We start from the raw sequence: 20,237 nt of genomic DNA, 5'->3' as shown, positions 1-20,237 counted from the left end.
ATATATAAAACAATTATAAAACCAATCTGGACATACGGAATACCACTATGGGGGACAGCAGCAAAGAGCCATATAAACAAAATAGAGACATTACAATCAAAAATTCTGAGAACAATAGTAAACGCCCCATGGTACGTTAGAAACGAGGATATACGGAAGGACCTGGGAATACCAACGGTCAAGGAGGAGATTACCAGATGCGCGGAAAGGTACAGAGAAAGAATAACAACACACCCAAACCGGCTGGCTACGGAAACGATCAACACAAGCATAGAAAGAAGACTAAAAAGGAAACACCCAGCTGATCTCACAAAGGATATAACCTAAAAAACACGAAGATGGTACCCCGCTGGAGGTAACCATCCACATGCTATCCAATCACATGTTACAACATTTTATCTAATGTCCCACTGGACAAATTGTAAAAATTAAAACAAACAATAAAAAAAAAATATTACTATCCTCTAATAACATCAAATACGTTATTGTTTGTAATTAAATACATACTATTCTTTGTAATCGCTACAAACAATAATTCTTCTACTTCTCATGTGATATTGAATAATAATAAAATATTTAATTCCACTTACTTAACGCTATTAATTCTTTTAGTCTAAACAAAACGTCGTGTGATGAATTTTCTCAGCAAGCATTCTCAGCTTAACTATTACGCGTTCTATAAAATTGTTTTTACATGTAATAATGATTTCACTATACGTTTGGTGGTTTTTTGTAATTCTTTTGTAAAAGCATAATTGAAAATATTGTATAGATGCATGTGAGTAGATACGCATTACACGTAATGAAGGTTCCAACGCTTGAGAAACAGCACTATGCTTTTAGCTTTTATTATTGATTATTCCTTTTGAGGGGATGCAATGAAAAATTGATTATCTATGAATGAAAGACTTTACTGCTGTGTATATTTCTTGACACATAGATCACAGTCATTAACTTTTCCCTTGTAATTAAATCATTAACTTCTATTTAACTTCTTTCTAAACGTTCAATGAAGACGTATATATGATATAGAGCTGTTTATAACTTTCTACGTATTATTGTAGAAGCATATTATGGTATCATTACCAACTTCAGCGGCAAAAGTTATGGAAAAGTTGAACTTAACAATAACCATTTTGATAACTTTTCATGTTATATGCATTTTGTATATTTTCGCACTTTGAAATTTCCTATAAATAAATAAACATCCGCACCTAAGTATGAGTGTATTTACTCTCTTAAATTCAACTTTTTCTCTTTCATAAAAAATTATATATCTTCTCTGAACTCGTTTCCGATGATCTTATTTACTTAACGCTTATGGTGAACCTGATCAAGTCAAAAGCGCCAGTACATACATATGGCAGCTTGTTACAAACGGTCGAAGTGAACGCGATCGCAGCCGGCGACAGAGCATGCAGGCTCCTTTCTCTGCGCGCACGACATGCTAATTCATGAACAACTGTAATTGTCTCTTCTCCCCGATGACGGAAGATGGAAAGCAAGATTGAATCTCCTTGAAGAGAGGTGGAGAGATGCAAGCCATGCTGTTCTCCAGGGCTTATCAGTTGGTGCCGGGCAGCCGTGCAATGCGTTGCCTCGTCTTGTAATTTAATTGTGCTTTCGGTATTACGCGTGACACACATCGAACCCTTCACGGAATATATATGCCGGTCCATTGACTTCCGCTGACCAAGCAGCAACTATCGGAAGCCGTAGCGCTCTCACATCCAGCCAAAGACTTCAGGTACGAGACGCTCCAACGCGACCAAAAGTTCCTTCAGAACAAGCCGGTAGCATGTAGACTCTCGCACATGCTAAAATTTTATCAAACTATCCACATCGAGAGGTTGAACGACCACGTGTAATCCGAATTTGTTGATACAGTTTCGAGATCTTTTTATTTGATAGTATTTTACCAACAAATTTTTAGTTTGTGATTTGTCTTTAATCCTTTCATGCTGGATATTGCACGTATTGATGAAGAAGTAATGTTGGTTTTTGATTGTATTAAGAAACCTGTTTCGAACGAATAGAACAGTTTGCGGTAAAATCATGTTATAAAGATGTTCCGCATTTATAAAACACTTGGTTCTCTTCAAAACTTAAAAGTCAGTTTAAATCGAGCAGTTTTAATACCTAGATATGAAACACGACAGAATCTGTTTTTCATTAATTACATTATATGAATTTAAGAAAAGTGCAAATAGAATTAATTGAATTTTTCCTCATTTTCTAATGAATTTATAATAATACTTTTTAAATAAAAATAAGTGCCATCGTTTGTAGTCCCCCATTTTCAATTCTACAGGACACTTTTCTATAGATCTTGATATATCCAGGTTTTACAAAATACTGTTTTAGCTATATATATAAAATATTTCATGTCGATACGCCTAAGTTTCAGAGAATGTTTTTTTAACCCAGATGTGCTTGATCTTTTTTTTCATTATTTTTCGAACTGGTGTTATTTTTATTTATTTTAAAATCTAAATTGAATGTGTGGCTTAAAATTTTGTACTGTTGCTATTAAAAAATGGTCATCAATTCTAAAAATTATCGTGTAATATTGCAAAATATACAAAGATTATAAAGTCGATATAAACGACATAAAATAACATTTCCAAATTCAAAAATATAAAATTGTCTTCCAATCGTCCTTTTCGAAAGTCCATTCGTAAATATATCTGAGTTAGATATATTAAGAATATTTAATGACCTTCAATTTGTTGCCATGTTTCAATTTTTTCTGAAGTACATATAATTTTTCCATTTATACTTTTGTGTTTTTTATTATTTACGCATATTACTTTACCTACCGAAAATATCAAGAGATTTGATGGAAATTTAAATTCCTTAACTATCATTGTAATCCAATGTCCTTGCTAGTTCTCAATCGTTGTGTAGGTATTTAATTTACATTCCTTCTCTATCGTATCGCAAGTGATAGATGGAGCATTTCTATCTTTAAATCTTAAATCACTATCTCCATTATGCTGTAGCAAGTGATAATTCTTTTCGTTGATCGTAAACGACGACATCCTTATTGATAAATTTTAACTGGAACTTTCAACAGCATATTTGTTTCAAAGGACGGTTTCTGTGCTCTTTTAATTTCAATAATATCGATTGTAATAATTTTTATTATATTTTTGTTTAGATTGTATGACGCACATGTTTTTATAACTTTCTAAAGTGTATCTATCGTGATGTGATAGAAAAAAACTCAAATTGTGTTTCTCCATTTCGAAGAAGATTTATTAAAAAAAGATATAAAATTCTTAAATTACTATACGTATGTATGTATTATTATAGTTCTGTACAGCAGAGTATAACTCTGTTCAATGTAAATAATCTAGTACAAAATAACAAAAGATGAAAATTAGGTAGATATTACCGTAATAAGTAATAATACTGATACAAAACACATACTTTGAACATTTAGGTAAATATCTTATAAAATATTTTAACAAATTTCGTCTCATCGTTACTAAGCACCTATATATAAACATAAAAAAACATATATAATATACAGACATATATCTATATTTTGTTTACTTTACACTAAATTCAGAGTCAATATACGTATAACACAAACATAAGTAGCTTTTGAAACATTTTGGTAGCGATAATACTAAGTAGCATTTAAGTGCAGTTCCTGTTCATTTAATTCGAACATAGTACATAATTGAACTTGTGTTCAATCAGTACATATATATGTTGTAACATACGCGTGTATTTAATTTATGAAACAAAATAACATAATATAACGAAAGATGACGTTACAAGTAATGAAAGTTGGATAGTTGCCCATATTAAAGGTACTTCAGCATATTCATTTCGTAATATATGTATTACATATTCTGAGGACGTATCCACCATTGCAATAGTTGTTCGCAGTTCGACACCATTCTCATAAAGCTATGCTTGCTATCTACCGATCCAATAGTTTCTATTACTATTCATCGGTACTATTGACTAGATCTATTACAATCGGTCCTTTACTCCTACTTTCCATGTCACCGGAACAAGGCACAAGAAAATGGCTAACAGATTCTTCTACACTCTGCATATTGTTATTTATTTCGAATTTTTCCTTATAATGATTCATATTATACTGTCGTATCATCTTAGATGATATATTGATATTCTCATTACATGTCATTAAATTTTCCTTTACACTATCAGATCCACACATTGTTGTTATGTTATTATAACTTTGCATTTTCGCAACGTGCTCCTTCATATGGGAAATGTATTTTTCTTTGGTTGAATTTCTACAGTCGAAATCCAATTCAGTTATTATTTCCTTCATTTTTTTCATACACTGATCATTTGTTTCGCTACATTTGGTACTAGATTTCGATTTTCTTCCTGTGTAGTCGATTACTTTCTCTAGCAAATGCCATCCTTCTCCTTCCATTCTCTTCATATCTCTAATGGCGACATGTAGCAACATCTCTCGCTCGAACCGAGTTGGTGACTCGTGATTGACATCCGCAGTGCTATGTCTCCGAACGATTCGCAATACTTCTTGCACATCATCATCGGAATTATCTTTCGCGATGTGAGTAGGAGTTTTCATAATTTGTTGTTGCTTTTGAGCTTGCTGTAGTTGCTCCTGATGTTTGACTTGCAATTGCTGTTCTTGTTCCAGTTGCAACTGTTGATCCGGTTGTAATTGCTGTTCTTTCTGAAGTTTCAACTGCGGCATTCCATCTTTGGAATTATCTTCGGTGGGGAGAGTGGAAGTTTCCGTAATTTCTTGTTTCTGTTGACCTTGCTGTGGTTGTTCCTGATGCTCTGCTTGTAATCGTTGATTTTGTTGCAATTGCAGTTGTTGGTCTGATTGTAATTGTTGCTGCTGCTTTTGTCCCAGTTGCTGTTCTTTTTGTTCTGTTGATGCTGATTGTATCATAAGTTTAATAGGTGTATTAGGAACACTTGTATTTGGCATAATTATTGGCACGATTACCGGTAGTATTGCCTGTATCACATTAGAGTCATCCTGTAATTTTCTCAATATATAGTTTTCTGTATTGTTTATAATAAAATCTTTCTGGACTGGATTTGTATTAATATTTGTTGTTTCCTCATTTTCGTCAATATTTTCTAGATTAATTTGCATGATATTCTTTGATCGAGTATTTGTATTCTTTGATAAAGATGTAACACTATCATCTTTTTTGTTGTAGCCCGACATTGACTTTGATGTTACAGCGAACAGCGATTTATTACACATTTTGTTGAATATTAAAGCATCATCTGAAGGCGTTGAAGAGAGTTCCTCCGAACTACCATTTTTAACATGATCTTGTTCACGTAAATTGTATTTTTCGGTTACAAATGACAAATTTAACTCAAGAGATGAGTTTGGTGTAACACGAAGAGTAGCGCCACATTTTTCATTTGCGGATATATCGCGTGACTCCTTCAACCTGTGCGAAGAGTTAGTTTCCTCCTGCGTTATAATTTTCTCACGAACCGTCTGCGTACTTGCTACAATGTTGCTAGCCAAATATCGATTCGAGCATTGTACCGTGTGCACAGACGGGTTAAAACATTGGCAAGGACTATTACCGAACATAAGAGGATCGATACGAGAAGCAACACTTTCATACATATTCATGTCCGCAATTAATTCAGTGTCATGATTCAATTCGGTTTGAGTCCACATGTCGACGTTATCTTTCTTTAAGTGTTTTCTCTTCATCGATATTTTGGCGATGATTTCCTCTCCTATTTTCAAGGTTAAACGTAATTTTTTGTGTTCTTTTGTTGCAAAATTTTTACTGGCCTCGATTACTGAATGGTTTAAAGATTTTGGATAATTTTTGCAGATTTCGATTTCCTTCTCCGTACATTGAGTTTCTTTCACGGTCGTGTTACTTAGTTTTTCATGTGTCTGATGTTTTAACAAATTATGCTTATTTAAGTCAATTTTACACTTAAAACACTTTCCACATAGCTTACATGTGTTCCCCAGGATAATAACGGAACAATCACGCAATGTTACACCACTGGGAATATTAATCTTTTTAATTTTACGATCACTGTTTGACATTCTATACTTATACTGAAATCTTTTCATTTGAAGACCAATACAACGAAGGAAATCCTCTTTGCCGTTTATTTTAGACACGTCAAAAGTGTGTGATTGGAAACAATTTTTTTCACCATGCCTGAGTGTCCTCAGTGAGTATCTGCCTGGATCTCCAATAGCGTTGTAGTCCCGTTGTATATGTGGCGCCATCTTCTAAAAGTAGCGAATTTCTGGAAACATAAAATGATGAGACTGATTATTTTTTACATTGCAAATTAATAACAACATAGTACAGTGATAATTTTTATATAAAAGTAGTATGGTAGTACTTTGACAACTATCATTCGATATAAAAAATGTATGTATAATAGTCACAAATATTTACAATAGACGTTTAGCCCGTATAGGGTGTCATAAGTTTACATACATATAAAGTTAATTCATTCAGTTTATAGATGAAAACAACATTTTGAAATGTGTTTGATCAAGATGTAATAAATACGTGAGTTGTAACGATAGGAATGGATTTAATATTAATATATATTTAATACATTATTATTTATTATTAATATAAGTTTATAATATGAGTTTAATTTATGAGATACATTCTCTTTAGTGTTGCCTCTTCATCATGGTTATTTGTTAAAAGAAATTGATATAATATATCTATTTTATAGAAAAATTTGTACGGATGCTCATCAAATTTTGCATAAGACATTGTCGAATGTATGCGTAAATAAATGCTGGATTCATCGTTAAGAAGAGGAAACAAAAATGTCCATTATGATTTTTAAAATATTCTTATTATTGATAGAAATACTTATTTCTACAGAAGCTTTCTAGAAATACATCAAATGAAGATAAAACTACAAAACTATAAAATACCTTATAAAATATTATAAACTAAAATAGTAAACTTATTTTATTTCTCCCGTTAATTACTTATTTTGTAAAAACAGGAAAAAAGGAATTTACATATTTTGCAAATTAAATAATTTATTTTATCTTTAATTAAATAAGTGAGTAACATTTATCTTTTATTTTCTACTATTTATAGTATTTTTTCTACTATTTTACAATATACTACGTATATAATAAACACTTAAAAATATTAAATATTCTGTAAAAATGCAATACTTACAAGAACAAATATTGGTTAGAATATACAAGTCTTCAAACAGATAATGATTTTTCTTCTTCATCATATCACATTGTTGGGGAAGAATAAAAACCTTCATCCCAAAAAGTATTAAGAAACTCTATGAATTTTATGATATAGGTATACATCACGTGAAAGAAAAATTGCATGAGATGGCGCAATTCCAACGTTGCCGAATGTAAACACTATCCCCACTGCTATGACTATAAGACCGATATTTTGGCTATAATTACAAAGATAATTGGTTGCGGCTAATTGATAAAAATATAAAAACGCATCTACAAATTTTTCTCCTTCAATTCAATTCAACGCAACGCAGAAAACTGAAACTTTGGTAGACCCAACATAGCGGTGTGGCAACGTCACGTAGTCATAGTCAAGTAATCCGATAAGACCCATGAGGTTCAACCAATAGGAAGCAAGGTTGTATATAACACAACCAATCCTCGTCCTTATTTTATTCTGTGTTGTCTTCACTTACACTATGCTGTAGCTGACTAATGCTGCATATATGTATGTATTTATCTTGCTGTTGCCGGTAACGAAAAAGAATTTCCGACATAATATTGTTACTGTTTAACCAGAGACAAGACGAATGTGTAATGTATAAGAATAAAAAGAAGTAAATTCAGAAGAATATTCTTTACATTTACGTATCTTCATTATTATGTGCTTCTTTACTTACGCACCATTCGGAACATAAAATTAGATGTTCATGCCAACTAAAGTTCTATTTATAAAGGAAAGAAATAAAGCTTTTATTGAGATATATTCAGACTATACGAATTTATTCATGTTATTTTCTGACTTATACCTAAAAATGTTTAATGTCTTTGATTATTCAAGAGAATAATTTCCGAATAGACTCTCTAAAAGAAAATTTTAATACTGTAAAAATTTATATTTTACATTTGAAAATGTGTTTATAATTATTATTATATACATATGATATACATATATTTAATATTGTATAATATAAGTTGTAAAACATTATAAATATATTATAAATATATTTTGTTTTTACACATCCATATTCTAATAAATTTATTTCCATTGTATTCTCAAATATTATGAGAAAATATGTACATGGATACACAATACATATTATGTGTGTATATATATATATATGTTCAGACAGATTATACTGTGAGAAATTATCAAGTTGTATCAACTTACACGGAGATAATCATGGACGCACTGTACCAGACTAAACATGCCTCACCAAAAACATATATACATATAATACACAGTATACACAAGAGTTCATTTAAATTTATTCACAACATCATAAGTCAAAAATATTAAATCAAACATTAATATGACATTAAATGTAAATATTTGGTTGTATAATAAAATCATAAATTTTTTGTGCGTTTATTTATTAAGAATAGATAAAACAATAATAAATTATATATTACTATAAATAAATTGTACAAAGAAATTTAATTTTAACGAAAAGGCAAAATATCAAATTGCTGATTATTTGTTTTGAAGATTATTATTTTTTTAATTTTTTATGAGAAAGAAACATGAAATAAAATTAAAATATGTACAGTACTCCCATATATGTATGTATTACACTCGGTAAAACTCCCTCGTTCGGCATCCGGTCGTCATTCGGTCGTCATTCCCACCATGGAGGGAATTCTCCGCAAGGGGCCCGACTATTCCTTTTGTTTCACATACCGTGAAGTTTGACGACTTATGATGAGTAGTGTAATTTTATCCGAATTCAAGTGCGCATGAGATACTGATGGAACTTTTGCTCTTTTAATTTTTTTAAATCAGACTTTTACTAACGTATTGTGAAATTTTTCTGGTTAAAATAAGACCAAACACGATATTATAATAACTATTAAATAACTTTTACATAGATATTTAATAGACGAAAGAATATAAGTTTATGTCATTAAATAAGTAAACATGCTATAAATTATATCGTGTTTGATCTTGTTTTAATTTGAAAAACTTTACAATTACTTTGGTAAAAGTTCTATTTAACAAAAATTAAAAATAAAAAAGTTTTATCGTTGCATTAGTATTGTCTCACTGGTATATCCCCTTTTATCAAGATGACTTTCGAACCTTTCTCTTTCATTCCTGTTTTTTCCTACGTACGGTAAAACAGTGGGTTGTATTTATCTTTTTATCAATTCTTCCTTCGATGAATGGCTTGATTAGATCCTACATAAGATTTATTATAAATGTATTTTCACAAATTTTAGTTTATTATTATGTTTAAATAATAAAGGCTAAATTTTATAGCCACTAAGGTCCTGTGGCGCAACGGATAACGCGTCTGACTACGGATCAGAAGATTCCAGGTTCGAATCCTGGCAGGATCGGCACTACTTTTTTTCTATAAAATTGTGTTATTAATAATAATATATTTGTATCTATAGAACATTTTACACCTTCATCCATTTATATTTTATAGTAATATGTAGAGGTGTAACTTATTTATGCTGTTATTTTTGTTTTGACCGTATAAAGATAAATCATAGATAAATACTACCTCTATCTATTGTTCTTGTTATATTGTTGTTATAGAATTTGTTACTTATAAACTATGTATATTTACTACTTATTATTATAGGATCAACTTGGATCTGCGGATGTACTTCTCAATATGGATATTCGTGCTTGTGCAATTCACACGTACGAGTAAGTTTTAAAATATAATTAATATTTAAATATAATTTATGTCACTAATAAAGTTTATAGTTGTAAACCTTTCGTTATGTTAACTACATAAAAGAGACTAACATTTACGCTATATATTTATGTATATGGATATGTATATTTTTCATCAACATTCATATTTTGTTTTCTTTCGTTGGCTTTCAATACATTGAATTACAAAATTGCTGTTCTATAAAAAACAGAAAGAGAAAATGTTACTTGTCACGTCTTTCCCCTATAACCTTCAGAAACACTATATGTCTCGTTGAAAGCATTTCCTTTATTTGACTAAAACAGCGACGAGTTGCTTCTGGTTAGAGGTTCATAAAACGAAGCACATACAAAATTCTATTTCGTAAGATAATATCTATTACTCCCCTATTATCTTTATATTTAACTTATTATTGTATCGCATAAACGTTACCGGTCATCTCAAGGTGTGTTTCAGATCTCAATTTTGTCAACACGTTTGGGTCATTTTGAGCAAAAAGTGCTATACTAATATGCCTGTTATCAACATGTTGGCAAAGTTTGTCGGTTGAGCTCTGAAACACCCTGTATACATACTTAGGTATGTATGCAATTGTTGTATTATATTTGGATAATGCTTATATTGTCGCGAGAATAATACCATCAGCAACGTCTGATCAGAATAATTCAAGTAGAAACTTATTGGCTTGTGTGACAATAGGGCATCATTTCTTCCTAGCGACGTCACCTCACACTATCAATATGCGAACATATGTGTACTTCTCTCACACACTTTATTGCGCTTCTGTGTGTATTAACTACCGCTTTTCGCTTTATCAATTGTTTCTAAAGTAATTGTAATAATAGGTATCAACTTCGTCCGATAAAAATAATCTTGTTCACGTATAATGTATATAATTACTTATATAATCATGAGATCACGTTTAAATCCAATCGTGTTTTTTTATTCTTAATGAATTTCGTATGTTTGAGAAAGTATAAAAGAATCGTCTATAATATGCATGATTTTCCGTTCTAAGTATATTAAAATTTTTTTTTAAGACATTAACAACCTATATTGTTCTATCATAAGATAATATTATCATGTTTTTCCTTGCGATATTCATATATTATTTATCTAAAAATGTATTTACTTGAAACGATAGGAAGTTGCAAAAAAGTATTATGGAAAGAAAATAGTTATGGTTTTAAAAGAAAGATAAAAATGATAAAATATTATTAAATATTTTGCAAGGTTCTAATATTTTGGACATTCGTAGAATATACATCTGGCAAGGAGACAATCTTGAATTCTGCTCGTGGACCATGCGAGGGATACAAACAGGGCGAGGACGATCTTCAAACATTCGACTTCATCAGCAAGTTGAAACTAGATCCTTTGGAGACACATTACACTGGCGTGACGCGAGTCAGAGGTAGCAATCGTATGCAAATCGCCTACAGATTGGAGAAAGATACAGACATCACTCAACCAACAAAGTAAGTTTTATCAAACTATTTGCCAACGACGTTTAACCCTAACCTTATGAAGCCCGGTCAAATAACCAGTTTCAAAATTTAATTTAAAATTGTACATTCATTGTTATTTTTTTTTTTTTGTTTATCTAATTTTATTTAAACTCTTATATTATCTGATTAATCAAATTCTCAATTTTTGTTTTGCTTTTTCTTTTACTGAGGAAAGTTTATCGCCTGATCTGTTTACCACGACCGGTCACTTGACCGGTCGACAAATTTACATCTATTTCTAAAGTTCTCTACGTGAGACCTTAGTTCTGAACTCGAGTAAGATTTAATCAACTATAGTTGCGTACATCTGTAGTAACGCCTAAACACAACGGAGTCTTAACGAAGGCTCTCAAGAAATACTTCTTAAGAATATACTCTCTTCATAATAAGTTCTCTATAGCTAAACGAAATCTAAATGCAGTATCATTTGAGAGTCACAAAGTACAGATCGAAGCCAACGAGAAATCAAATACGTCAAGGAATGAACAAATCTCGTAATATTCAGTACATTGGTTTTGTATTTTGTTTTATCCCTGAATATGACCACACGTTCAGTGAGAAAGTTATTGAAAAACGTACAAAATATAGGTGAAGAGTGTTCAGACGAACGAAGTTCTAAATCTGAAAATGAGCAACTTCAAAGTGAGGATGATTTGTTCGATTATTTGTTCGATTGATTATTTTATTATTATTTAAAAGTTATGTCGTGCATTATTTCCTACAATAAATTGACAATATCTTTCGAAAAAATAACGTCTATTTGTTGACAACGTCAAATGACCGGTTACGATAAGAATAGATACATGTGAAGTGCCGGTACGGTTAGTACGGTTAGTTAATTTACAAAACTGACCAATTCGATGGTTACGTATACTGACATACAAAGCCCTTTTTTATATTGTTTGTCAGAGTTATACTCCCAAACGGATTGCCAGAGGAATTCAGCACGGCTTGCACATTTAGGGCCAGAAAACTGCCAAAGTATACTTGGCACATTATCAGAATCGTCGACATGGAAAACGAGCCCCAGTTTTTAATCGCAATGAACCCAAAAATTCAGACTTTGGATTTATCTGTGAAGAACCAGACAGGGGAACTGGAAACGGTGTCGTTCCCGGCCGATCGTGTGAGTAAAATTTTTAAAACATTGTTAGAGATAATGTTATTAATTAGCGTCGATTAGGTTGATTTTTATAAGTGCAGAAGTAGCGTCGTTTCTTAGATTAATTTATATTTATTCTTTTAGATTTTCCTATTTATTTTCTTTATTCTTTTAGATTTTGATAATAACATTCTATTAGATTTTAATAACGATATTAATTGTTGTTAATTAGTTTCATGTTTGTAAGTAGAAAAGTTTCTTAGATTAGTATTTAAAGTAGAGCGAAATATCGACAAGCCAAGTGCATTTCCAGTAATCAATTCGATGGCTGTCACATCAAGCTATGTTTAATGCAGTCGCCTCTTAAAAATGTCATCGTGGATCGCGTGATGATTAAAAGGGGCCACGAGTGACGAGCATGACCGCGGATATTTCAAACAACGATCTCGCGGCATTCTCATGTAAAAACTCAAGCCTCCTGTCAAATATCAATCGAGAAACTGCGTTGGCGTATGAATCAGATCTTGATGTCGGAAATCGTGTCACGGGCCATTGCATAAGCCTCGTGCGAAATAGTTTAGAGGTTTTTCAGGGAGACCTGACGCAAAAGAACGCGTTCGGGATCCGTATAGTATTAAAAATACTGATGAGATTACCATTCGTCGTGTCATTTATAACACTTCAAAGAAATGTTAAGCGTCGCGTTCTTAATGAATCGGAGATGTTCTGAATGCAGCAGCAGAAAATTGCCTCTTGATTGCTCAAGATTATCTATTTAATAAGAAAAGAATTCTGTTCAAAAACACCTCGTTGAATATCCTGCAAATAAATAGAATTTTACAGCGGAAAAAAGAATTGAGGGATTCATGAGAAAAATAATTCTTGTCAAATTTTTTACTTTTTACACAGTAATGTATCGTATTCGTCAAAAGCGAAATTTACAACATAATGAAATCGATATTATGATAAATTGACTTATCATTGATAGATGATAAATGATAAATTGATAAAAATTAAACGGTTCTACGAAAACAACGTTTATGGAAATTTCACAACTTTGTAATATAATTAAAGATAGTTCTTTCTGTCTAATTGATATAATTACAGATACATTTACAGCTTGCTCACAGTATTTCGTAACATAGTGAGTAAGTTAGGAAAGATTAGAATGTGTCGAACAGAAATTAAAAATACTAAGTATCCTTTCGTTTTTTTGAAAAAAAAACGGAAATGGACAAGGGTCATTTTTGTTATGAGCCTTTTAATTAGAGAAGGTAGCAAATAAATCTTATTATTATAAATTTAATATTTGCCTAGCAACAAATTTGGATAAGACGTTTGATTGAAACAGATCTTCGACAAATATTGGCACAAAATTAATGTTGGAGTCTTCAAGGATAGGCTGGTGGTGTATATAGATTGCGAATACATTGACACACAAGACTTGGATCCACGAGGAACAATCAAAGTGGATGGCGAGATATCGATATCGAAAATATCACACAGCAAAGATGTTACTGTACCGGTAAGTTCGATCATTCATCTTTGACATTGCGTACATTGTACATAGGAGAGATAAGATCAGCAGTGTCGCTAACAGCAAACTCGGTGTTCATTAGATAATTTCGATGCATTACGCAATTATCGTCTATTTTGTTGAAATTATTTTATTGATGACCTACTGCGGAATTTTTTATGAAATAATGAAAAATCGTGTATATAAATCTAGACTTAAATGATTGAAATATTTAAATTAGTCAAAACGATTTGCATATGGGGATAATTTTTGCAAAATATACTACCTTAATGGTTGTTGTCTTACTACTAGACTGTAAATATTGATGTGAATTCATATTATGTAAAAATAAGTAAAGGAATAAAACTTAGTCAGAGATTTAGAGTCGTTAAATATTGTAACGAGTACCTTACCTTAAATATTTTACATAATTTTACATATTGTATATACTTCATGCATTTTTTAATTTTCCATAAATGCATAAAAATTTGCAGACCATTAATTATAATAGGAACATTTTGACAAATATGAATATATGAGATAATTCAGCTTTAATTTTTTGGACAAACAGAAAATTTAGAGAAACGAATAAGAAATATTTTTTGAACAAAAGATGTAAACAACAAAGCTATAACTGATTTCTATGATACGCTGTATTGTATCATATATATGGTAGTATTCTTATATAGCCACATGACCGTATTTCACTAAACATTGTAATGGATGTTCCCGGAACGTCGGAAGAGTCTTTTAGATCTTTTATTCGACTAATTTCGATCAACTGAGCGAGGATCAGAAGGCGTATGATTGTAACGTAAAACACGCGAATTTCACAGAACACTGCGCCGTGACACATTCGCGGGGGATAACTCCCGTTGGTTCATGCGAGAAATGTATCCGTCGCATGAGACAATTAAGAAACACTTAATTAATAAACACTATATAATGAACGAGGCTAAGACGTAACTGGGACAAGTTAGATTTAGTACGCACAAAGTTTAGAAGCGCAACGCGTACGGGAAAACATAATGAACGTATTATTAGACCAATTTTGTGACGGAACGTCGAACACTAAAAATAAACCGTAAACTGTAAATAACGTAGCATGTTGATAAAGTAATCGATTTTTTAATAATACGTTTTAAAGATTACATAAAATTTCGTTTTATGAAGTATTTTTTTTTCTAAGACAATCGTTGTAAAATATAAAATGCAAAATGCTTTCCGAATATTGTTAGCGGTACTAATTTCATGAATGAATATGAATCAGAATTAATAAATACCATAACAAATGATTTAGTACGACAGCGAAATTTTTATTTAATTTTCAAGTAGAATGTTCTAGAAGAATAATATATTATTTCCTACAGAGCGTCTTTTTGCGAGGAGATTTCCAAACTGTTTTTTAACGCGCCACCTTAAAGTATAGAGTGCAAGATGCTTTTTCAAGTACCATGTCAATTCCATGAATGAATACAAATCAAAATTAATAAATAAAGTATTGTCTCTGATAGAGTATCTTTTTACAAAGAAGATTCTTGGGCTTTCTTTCTAAGATGCCATTTTAATGGGTAGAGTGAAGAGCTCATTTCAAGTGTTCGTCTATTCGCGTTTTTACTTCTTGCTCTTAACGTAATATTTGCTTCTTCTCGAAAACATGTCTCTAGATCGATATTCAGTGGATGGTTTTAAATTGCGATCCTACGAGGCCAGAGAGAGAGACCTGTGAGGAACTGCCGGTAAGTCTATATATATTACACAACTTCGCAATCCATTAAGACCCCACAGTTGTAATTAACGTAATTGCAGAAGAGCCTTAGCAGCCCTTTATTACCTCAGAGAAGACCTGGCTGCGAAATTATCTGTCCACAGGGACCACCGGGAATTAATGGCACTAATGTGAGTCAGGGCTTCTCTTTAGTGATAAATATTTCCGTCTGATTTGACACTTGATATTGTCTAAGTAATACATTTACATAAAGTTCATATATGAATCAGATCTTTTAATATTAAATGCTAACTTGATTTAAACATCTTCTTTAATACCTTCCATAAGATTAAGTATAAGATAATAGTACTAAAACTATTTTTAGATAAATGGAGATATCCTTTGTTATATTGTTCAAAGAAAGTAAATGCAACAAAAGATTAAAGTATACATAGTCCTAAATGAGACTATAGTGAAGAGACGATAAGTCAGATTCTCTGTCTTTTATATGAGAGAAACTTTAAAATACAATAAACTGTTGACTGATTTCATACTGTCTAAACAGCTTTTTCATTTGATTTAGGAATTACATATACATCCTTCTTATCTATCTATTCTAAATATTTTAGTAAGACTGATTGTCATCTTCATCTGAAATTTAAGGTTCTACCAAATGCTTATTTCTTCCTAAGGTGGAAATTATCTCATATCAATACAATCTATCTGTCTAATATAACATTCATTTAGGGTTTACCCGGTTTAACCGGATTACCCGGACCACCTGGACCTATCGGAGAACCCGGCTTACCTGGACAGCCAGGTTTACGCGGGTCACCTGGAGAGCAAGGCAAAGTAGTGCGTTCCTATAAATACAACCTTATTTATGTTTTTTATTTATCCTACTTTACGATATTACGATACTTACTAGGGACCACAAGGATTCACTGGTGCACGTGGATTTCCCGGAATTCCAGGTCCTAAAGGATCTATTGGGCCAATTGGACTACCTGGAGCAAAAGGAGAAAATGGCGAAAGAGTGAGTTTATTATTTTTATATGTCAGGTTTGTATTAAGTGTTGGATTAGTGTTAAGGGCGTTTAATGAATCTTCACTGGAATTAGCCATTGGTGCGGTACAACACAGGTGAAGTTTATTGACACAATTAGGGATATTACAGTCTTGGTAATTAACTCGCACACAGGCACAGGCACTCGCGACACTATTGACAATGGCCTCATGTTCGGTAACGAATCCGCGGTCAACGGGATAGCGAATTTACTTCTTCGCCGAAGTTAGAATATAAGTTAGAATCTAAGTTAAAATGTAGAGTAATCACTGCTCGCAAAACGTTACTTAAATCGTTGGTGAGATCGTACGGGAGAGTGTCTCTCCGTCACGATGACGCTGTAGAGGAAAACTATGATGGGGTGTGTCTAAGGGCACGAAATCATCGGATTCGTGGAGAAAAGCCTTCGTTTGGAAAGCGGGGGAAATTGATGTTGCTGTAAAGTGGTCAATTTCTATGTTGGTGGTTAAAGAAGGATGCTGGCCGCCCTTGAGGGAAAGTTGCTGGCGGGAAGTGTCGTTCGTGAAAAATAGATTTCCCCTATCTTCCCGTAGTTGGGACAAAGACTGTTTGTCTATTTGAGGGACTTTAGTTAACTAAATCTTAAGATTTATAACGGGCCCTCAGGCTAGCTGAACACGTACTGTAGAGATGTGTTAACATCTGGTAACCGTCTTACCCGAAGAATAGGGTCTGCGTGTGGCGAGCCATGGGACAGGAACCGTTGGAATGTTTACTGTCGATTATCCCTACAACTATTTCTTTTAAGGAGAGCTATACTATTACTCCATACCTTTGTTAGACAAAACGTTCATCCCTTGACCGCGGCTACGTTTGGCGACTGGTTATCGCCTTGAGCCCAAGCTCACTATCACAAGTCTCGAACAAATACAATCGGATTGAATGACAACAATTGCTTAATTACGGCTATGGTAGAATCTAGATTATAATATTACGGGATTTTCCCAAAGTTCCAAAGGAGAGGCTTTGCGGTGTCCTTTCATCTTCGACATATATATGTAAGATAAATATTATTACAAGACATTTTGAGAGATCACTGTAATTAGAATACATTTACAGTGGCTGCCATTTGATCTTGAGTCACTGGGTGTGAGTATTATGATATTTACATTCAATTTGTTTTTTATAGGGAGACATGGGATTTCCAGGGTTGAAAGGGGATCAAGGCCTCCCGGGACCACAAGGTTATCCAGGTCCTCCAGGTCCACCAGGAAAGATCAGTGACTATCGTGACGTTATACCAAAATTTGTAGGCCCACCAGGGCCTCCGGGATATCCAGGTCAAAAGGGTTCGAAGGGTGAACAAGGAGAACGCGGCGACGAAGGGAAACAAGGTCAAAAAGGTAGTGGTTCGATATCTATTTTTAACCCTTTTTTTTTTTCAAGGATTAATGTGGCCGTGTCAAATGTTAAACGTTAGCGTTAAATACCATTGCGTAGATTTATCCGATAAGTAATCCTTGAACATCCGCGTAAACTAATTTAATCTTGTTAGAAAATCGCGTGGAGTTGTCTGTCCACGTGCACGCGCTGATTCATCGTTAAACACATTATTGTTCTGGTAGTGAGCGTAAAATAGTTAATTACTACTCTCTTCAACAAAGAACTTCTGCATATTTGGTGACAAATATTTTGCTTAAAATGATTTATATTACGAAAATGAATGTTTTATGAAAATGAATTAAAAATATATTCTTAATGAGACTATGTTTGAAAAATTTAGCTTTTGCATGGGGGAATAGATTTAAATTCATTTGTTTCGTCGTTTCTTCATGATTGAATTTATTTCTTTAATCGGTAACTCATCGATAGACAAAGTATATTCTATTTTCGCTACAGCTAACTCTGTTTCTGTCGCTTGACGCCGGTCGACGAACTTGTATTTGAACAGTTTTGGTAGTATTGTATGGACTGGACTCGAACATATAGACGTATTCACACAGGTATTACTCTGTTTTCATGGATCGTCAACATTTCTCTAACTGTCAGAGATCAATGCCCCAGAAACATTCTATTTTTGTTAAACTTACTGGCGAGTTCACATACCTTTACCCTGTCAACATACTTTCCCACATATAAGAGCAGGGATTTTCTATCTACGTACTCTTTGTATACCACTTACAGTTTTTACTTAAATTTAATTTAAATATACTTCCGTTTGAAGGATATTCGACATTTTCTTACAATTACGTGAAGTTCTTCACTCTTTTCAAAACTTCCGTATACAATATATATGTCGGGTTGGCGTTATGATTAGGGTTGGGGTTAAGGGCGTGAAACGAATCTTCGTTGTGATTAGACATTGCCGTTATGCAATAGAGAAGATATTGACTAGAGCAAATATGATTGTTACAGATATCGACAAGTAACCGTGGTAATTAGATACTCGAGACGCTAATGTCAATGATCCTAGGTTCGATAACGAATCCGCGGTCAACGGGATAATAGATGTACGCTCTCACAAAATCTAAGTCCGACTCTTGGTTAACAAAACGTGTATTATTCACTGATCGTAAAGACGTTATTCCTTCTCGTCAATGAGATCGCACGAAAGAATGACTTTCCGTCGCGATGATGCCACAGAGGAAAACTATGAGATCTAGTCATAGGGTACGAGATCATCGGATTCGTGGAGCGATGCCTTCGTTCAGAAGGTGAGAGAAATTGACGTTGCTGTTAATTAGTCAATTGCCATATCGGTGGTTAGAAAAGGATGCTAGCTGCCCTTGAGGGAAAGTTGCTAGCGGGAAGCGTCGTTCGTGAGAAAGTAGGTTTCCCCTATCTTCCCGTAGTTGGGACAAAGGCTGTTTGTCTGTTTGAAGGACTTTAGTTAACTAAATCTTAAGATTTATAACGGGTCCTCAGGCTAGCTGAATATGTACTGTGGAGACGCATCGACATCTGGTAATCATCTTATTCGGAGAATAGAGTCTGCGTGTGGCGAGCCACGGGAGAGAGACCGTTGGAATGTTTACTGTCGATTATCCCTACATTTCTTTCTTCTTTCTTATTTCTTTTAAGGAGAGCTAGACTATTACTCCGTACCTTTGTTAGACAAACGTTCATCCATTGACCCCGGTTACGTTGGCGACCGATTGTCGTCTCGAGCCCAAGCTCATTGTTACAAATTTCGAATAAATACAATCGGATTGAATGACAATTGTTTAATTACGGCTATGGTAGAATCTAGATTACAATATTACGGGATTTTCCCAAAGTTCCAAAGAAAGGCTCCGGTATTCTTTCATCTCCGACATATATATATGTCGGAGATGAAAGAACACCGGAGCCTTCCTTGAGAACTTGGGGAGAATCCCGTAATATTGTAATCCGGATTTCACCATAGCCATAATTAAATAATTGTCATTCAATCCGATCGTGTTTATTTGAGATTTGTAACAGTGAGCTTGGGCCCGAGGCGACAATCAGTCGCCAACGTA

The 20,237-nt window shown here is 33.1% G+C and overlaps 2 protein-coding genes and 1 non-coding gene across 9 annotated transcripts in view; 2 read left to right on the top strand and 1 right to left on the bottom strand.

Moving 5' to 3' along the window:
• The first annotated feature begins 335 nt into the window (after window positions 1-335).
• LOC122568679 (collagen alpha-1(XXII) chain-like) overlaps window positions 336-20,237 on the top strand; it is a 41,953-nt gene continuing 22,051 nt past the window's right edge. For 4 of the 7 annotated variants that reach the window (XR_006317177.1, XM_043728686.1, XM_043728688.1 and 1 more), the window contains exons 1-10: window positions 336-1,747; window positions 9,799-9,866; window positions 11,135-11,354; window positions 12,294-12,510; window positions 13,838-14,011; window positions 15,670-15,741; window positions 15,812-15,901; window positions 16,458-16,565; window positions 16,639-16,746; window positions 17,927-18,140. Coding sequence is in view for 6 of the 7 variants with exons in the window: in XM_043728686.1 (XP_043584621.1) it covers window positions 9,818-9,866; window positions 11,135-11,354; window positions 12,294-12,510; window positions 13,838-14,011; window positions 15,670-15,741; window positions 15,812-15,901; window positions 16,458-16,565; window positions 16,639-16,746; window positions 17,927-18,140 (1,252 nt within the window). In the remaining variant the exon portion in view is untranslated. Of the gene's footprint in view, window positions 1,748-9,798; window positions 9,867-9,925; window positions 10,456-10,507; window positions 10,662-11,134; window positions 11,355-12,293; window positions 12,511-13,837; window positions 14,012-15,669; window positions 15,742-15,811; window positions 15,902-16,457; window positions 16,566-16,638; window positions 16,747-17,926; window positions 18,141-20,237 lie in introns of those variants that run through there. The other 3 variants (XM_043728685.1, XM_043728689.1, XM_043728690.1) reach the window with 3 other exon arrangements.
• On the bottom strand, window positions 3,005-8,083 carry LOC122568681 (putative uncharacterized protein DDB_G0288537). The gene is made up of 2 exons (XM_043728704.1): window positions 7,185-8,083; window positions 3,005-6,273 (listed from the first exon to the last, which is right to left on the bottom strand). Exon 2 carries the CDS (start codon window positions 6,251-6,253, stop codon window positions 3,959-3,961), a length of 2,295 nt encoding a protein of 764 aa, XP_043584639.1. The 5' UTR covers window positions 6,254-6,273; window positions 7,185-8,083; the 3' UTR covers window positions 3,005-3,958.
• Window positions 9,475-9,547, top strand: Trnar-acg. Its single transcript has one exon. It is a non-coding gene; the product is annotated as a tRNA-Arg (tRNA).

Source organism: Bombus pyrosoma, linkage group LG6 (assembly GCF_014825855.1).
Source record: "Bombus pyrosoma isolate SC7728 linkage group LG6, ASM1482585v1, whole genome shotgun sequence".
Classification (NCBI taxonomy): domain Eukaryota; kingdom Metazoa; phylum Arthropoda; class Insecta; order Hymenoptera; family Apidae; genus Bombus; species Bombus pyrosoma.
Note: the sequence above shows the minus strand (reverse complement) of the source record. Positions and strands in the feature narration are given on the sequence as shown.

Excerpts from the sequence above, each read along its gene's own strand:
- LOC122568681 (XM_043728704.1), bottom strand. The coding sequence starts at position 6,253 with ATGGCGCCACATATACAACGGGACTACAACGCTATTGGAGATCCAGGC.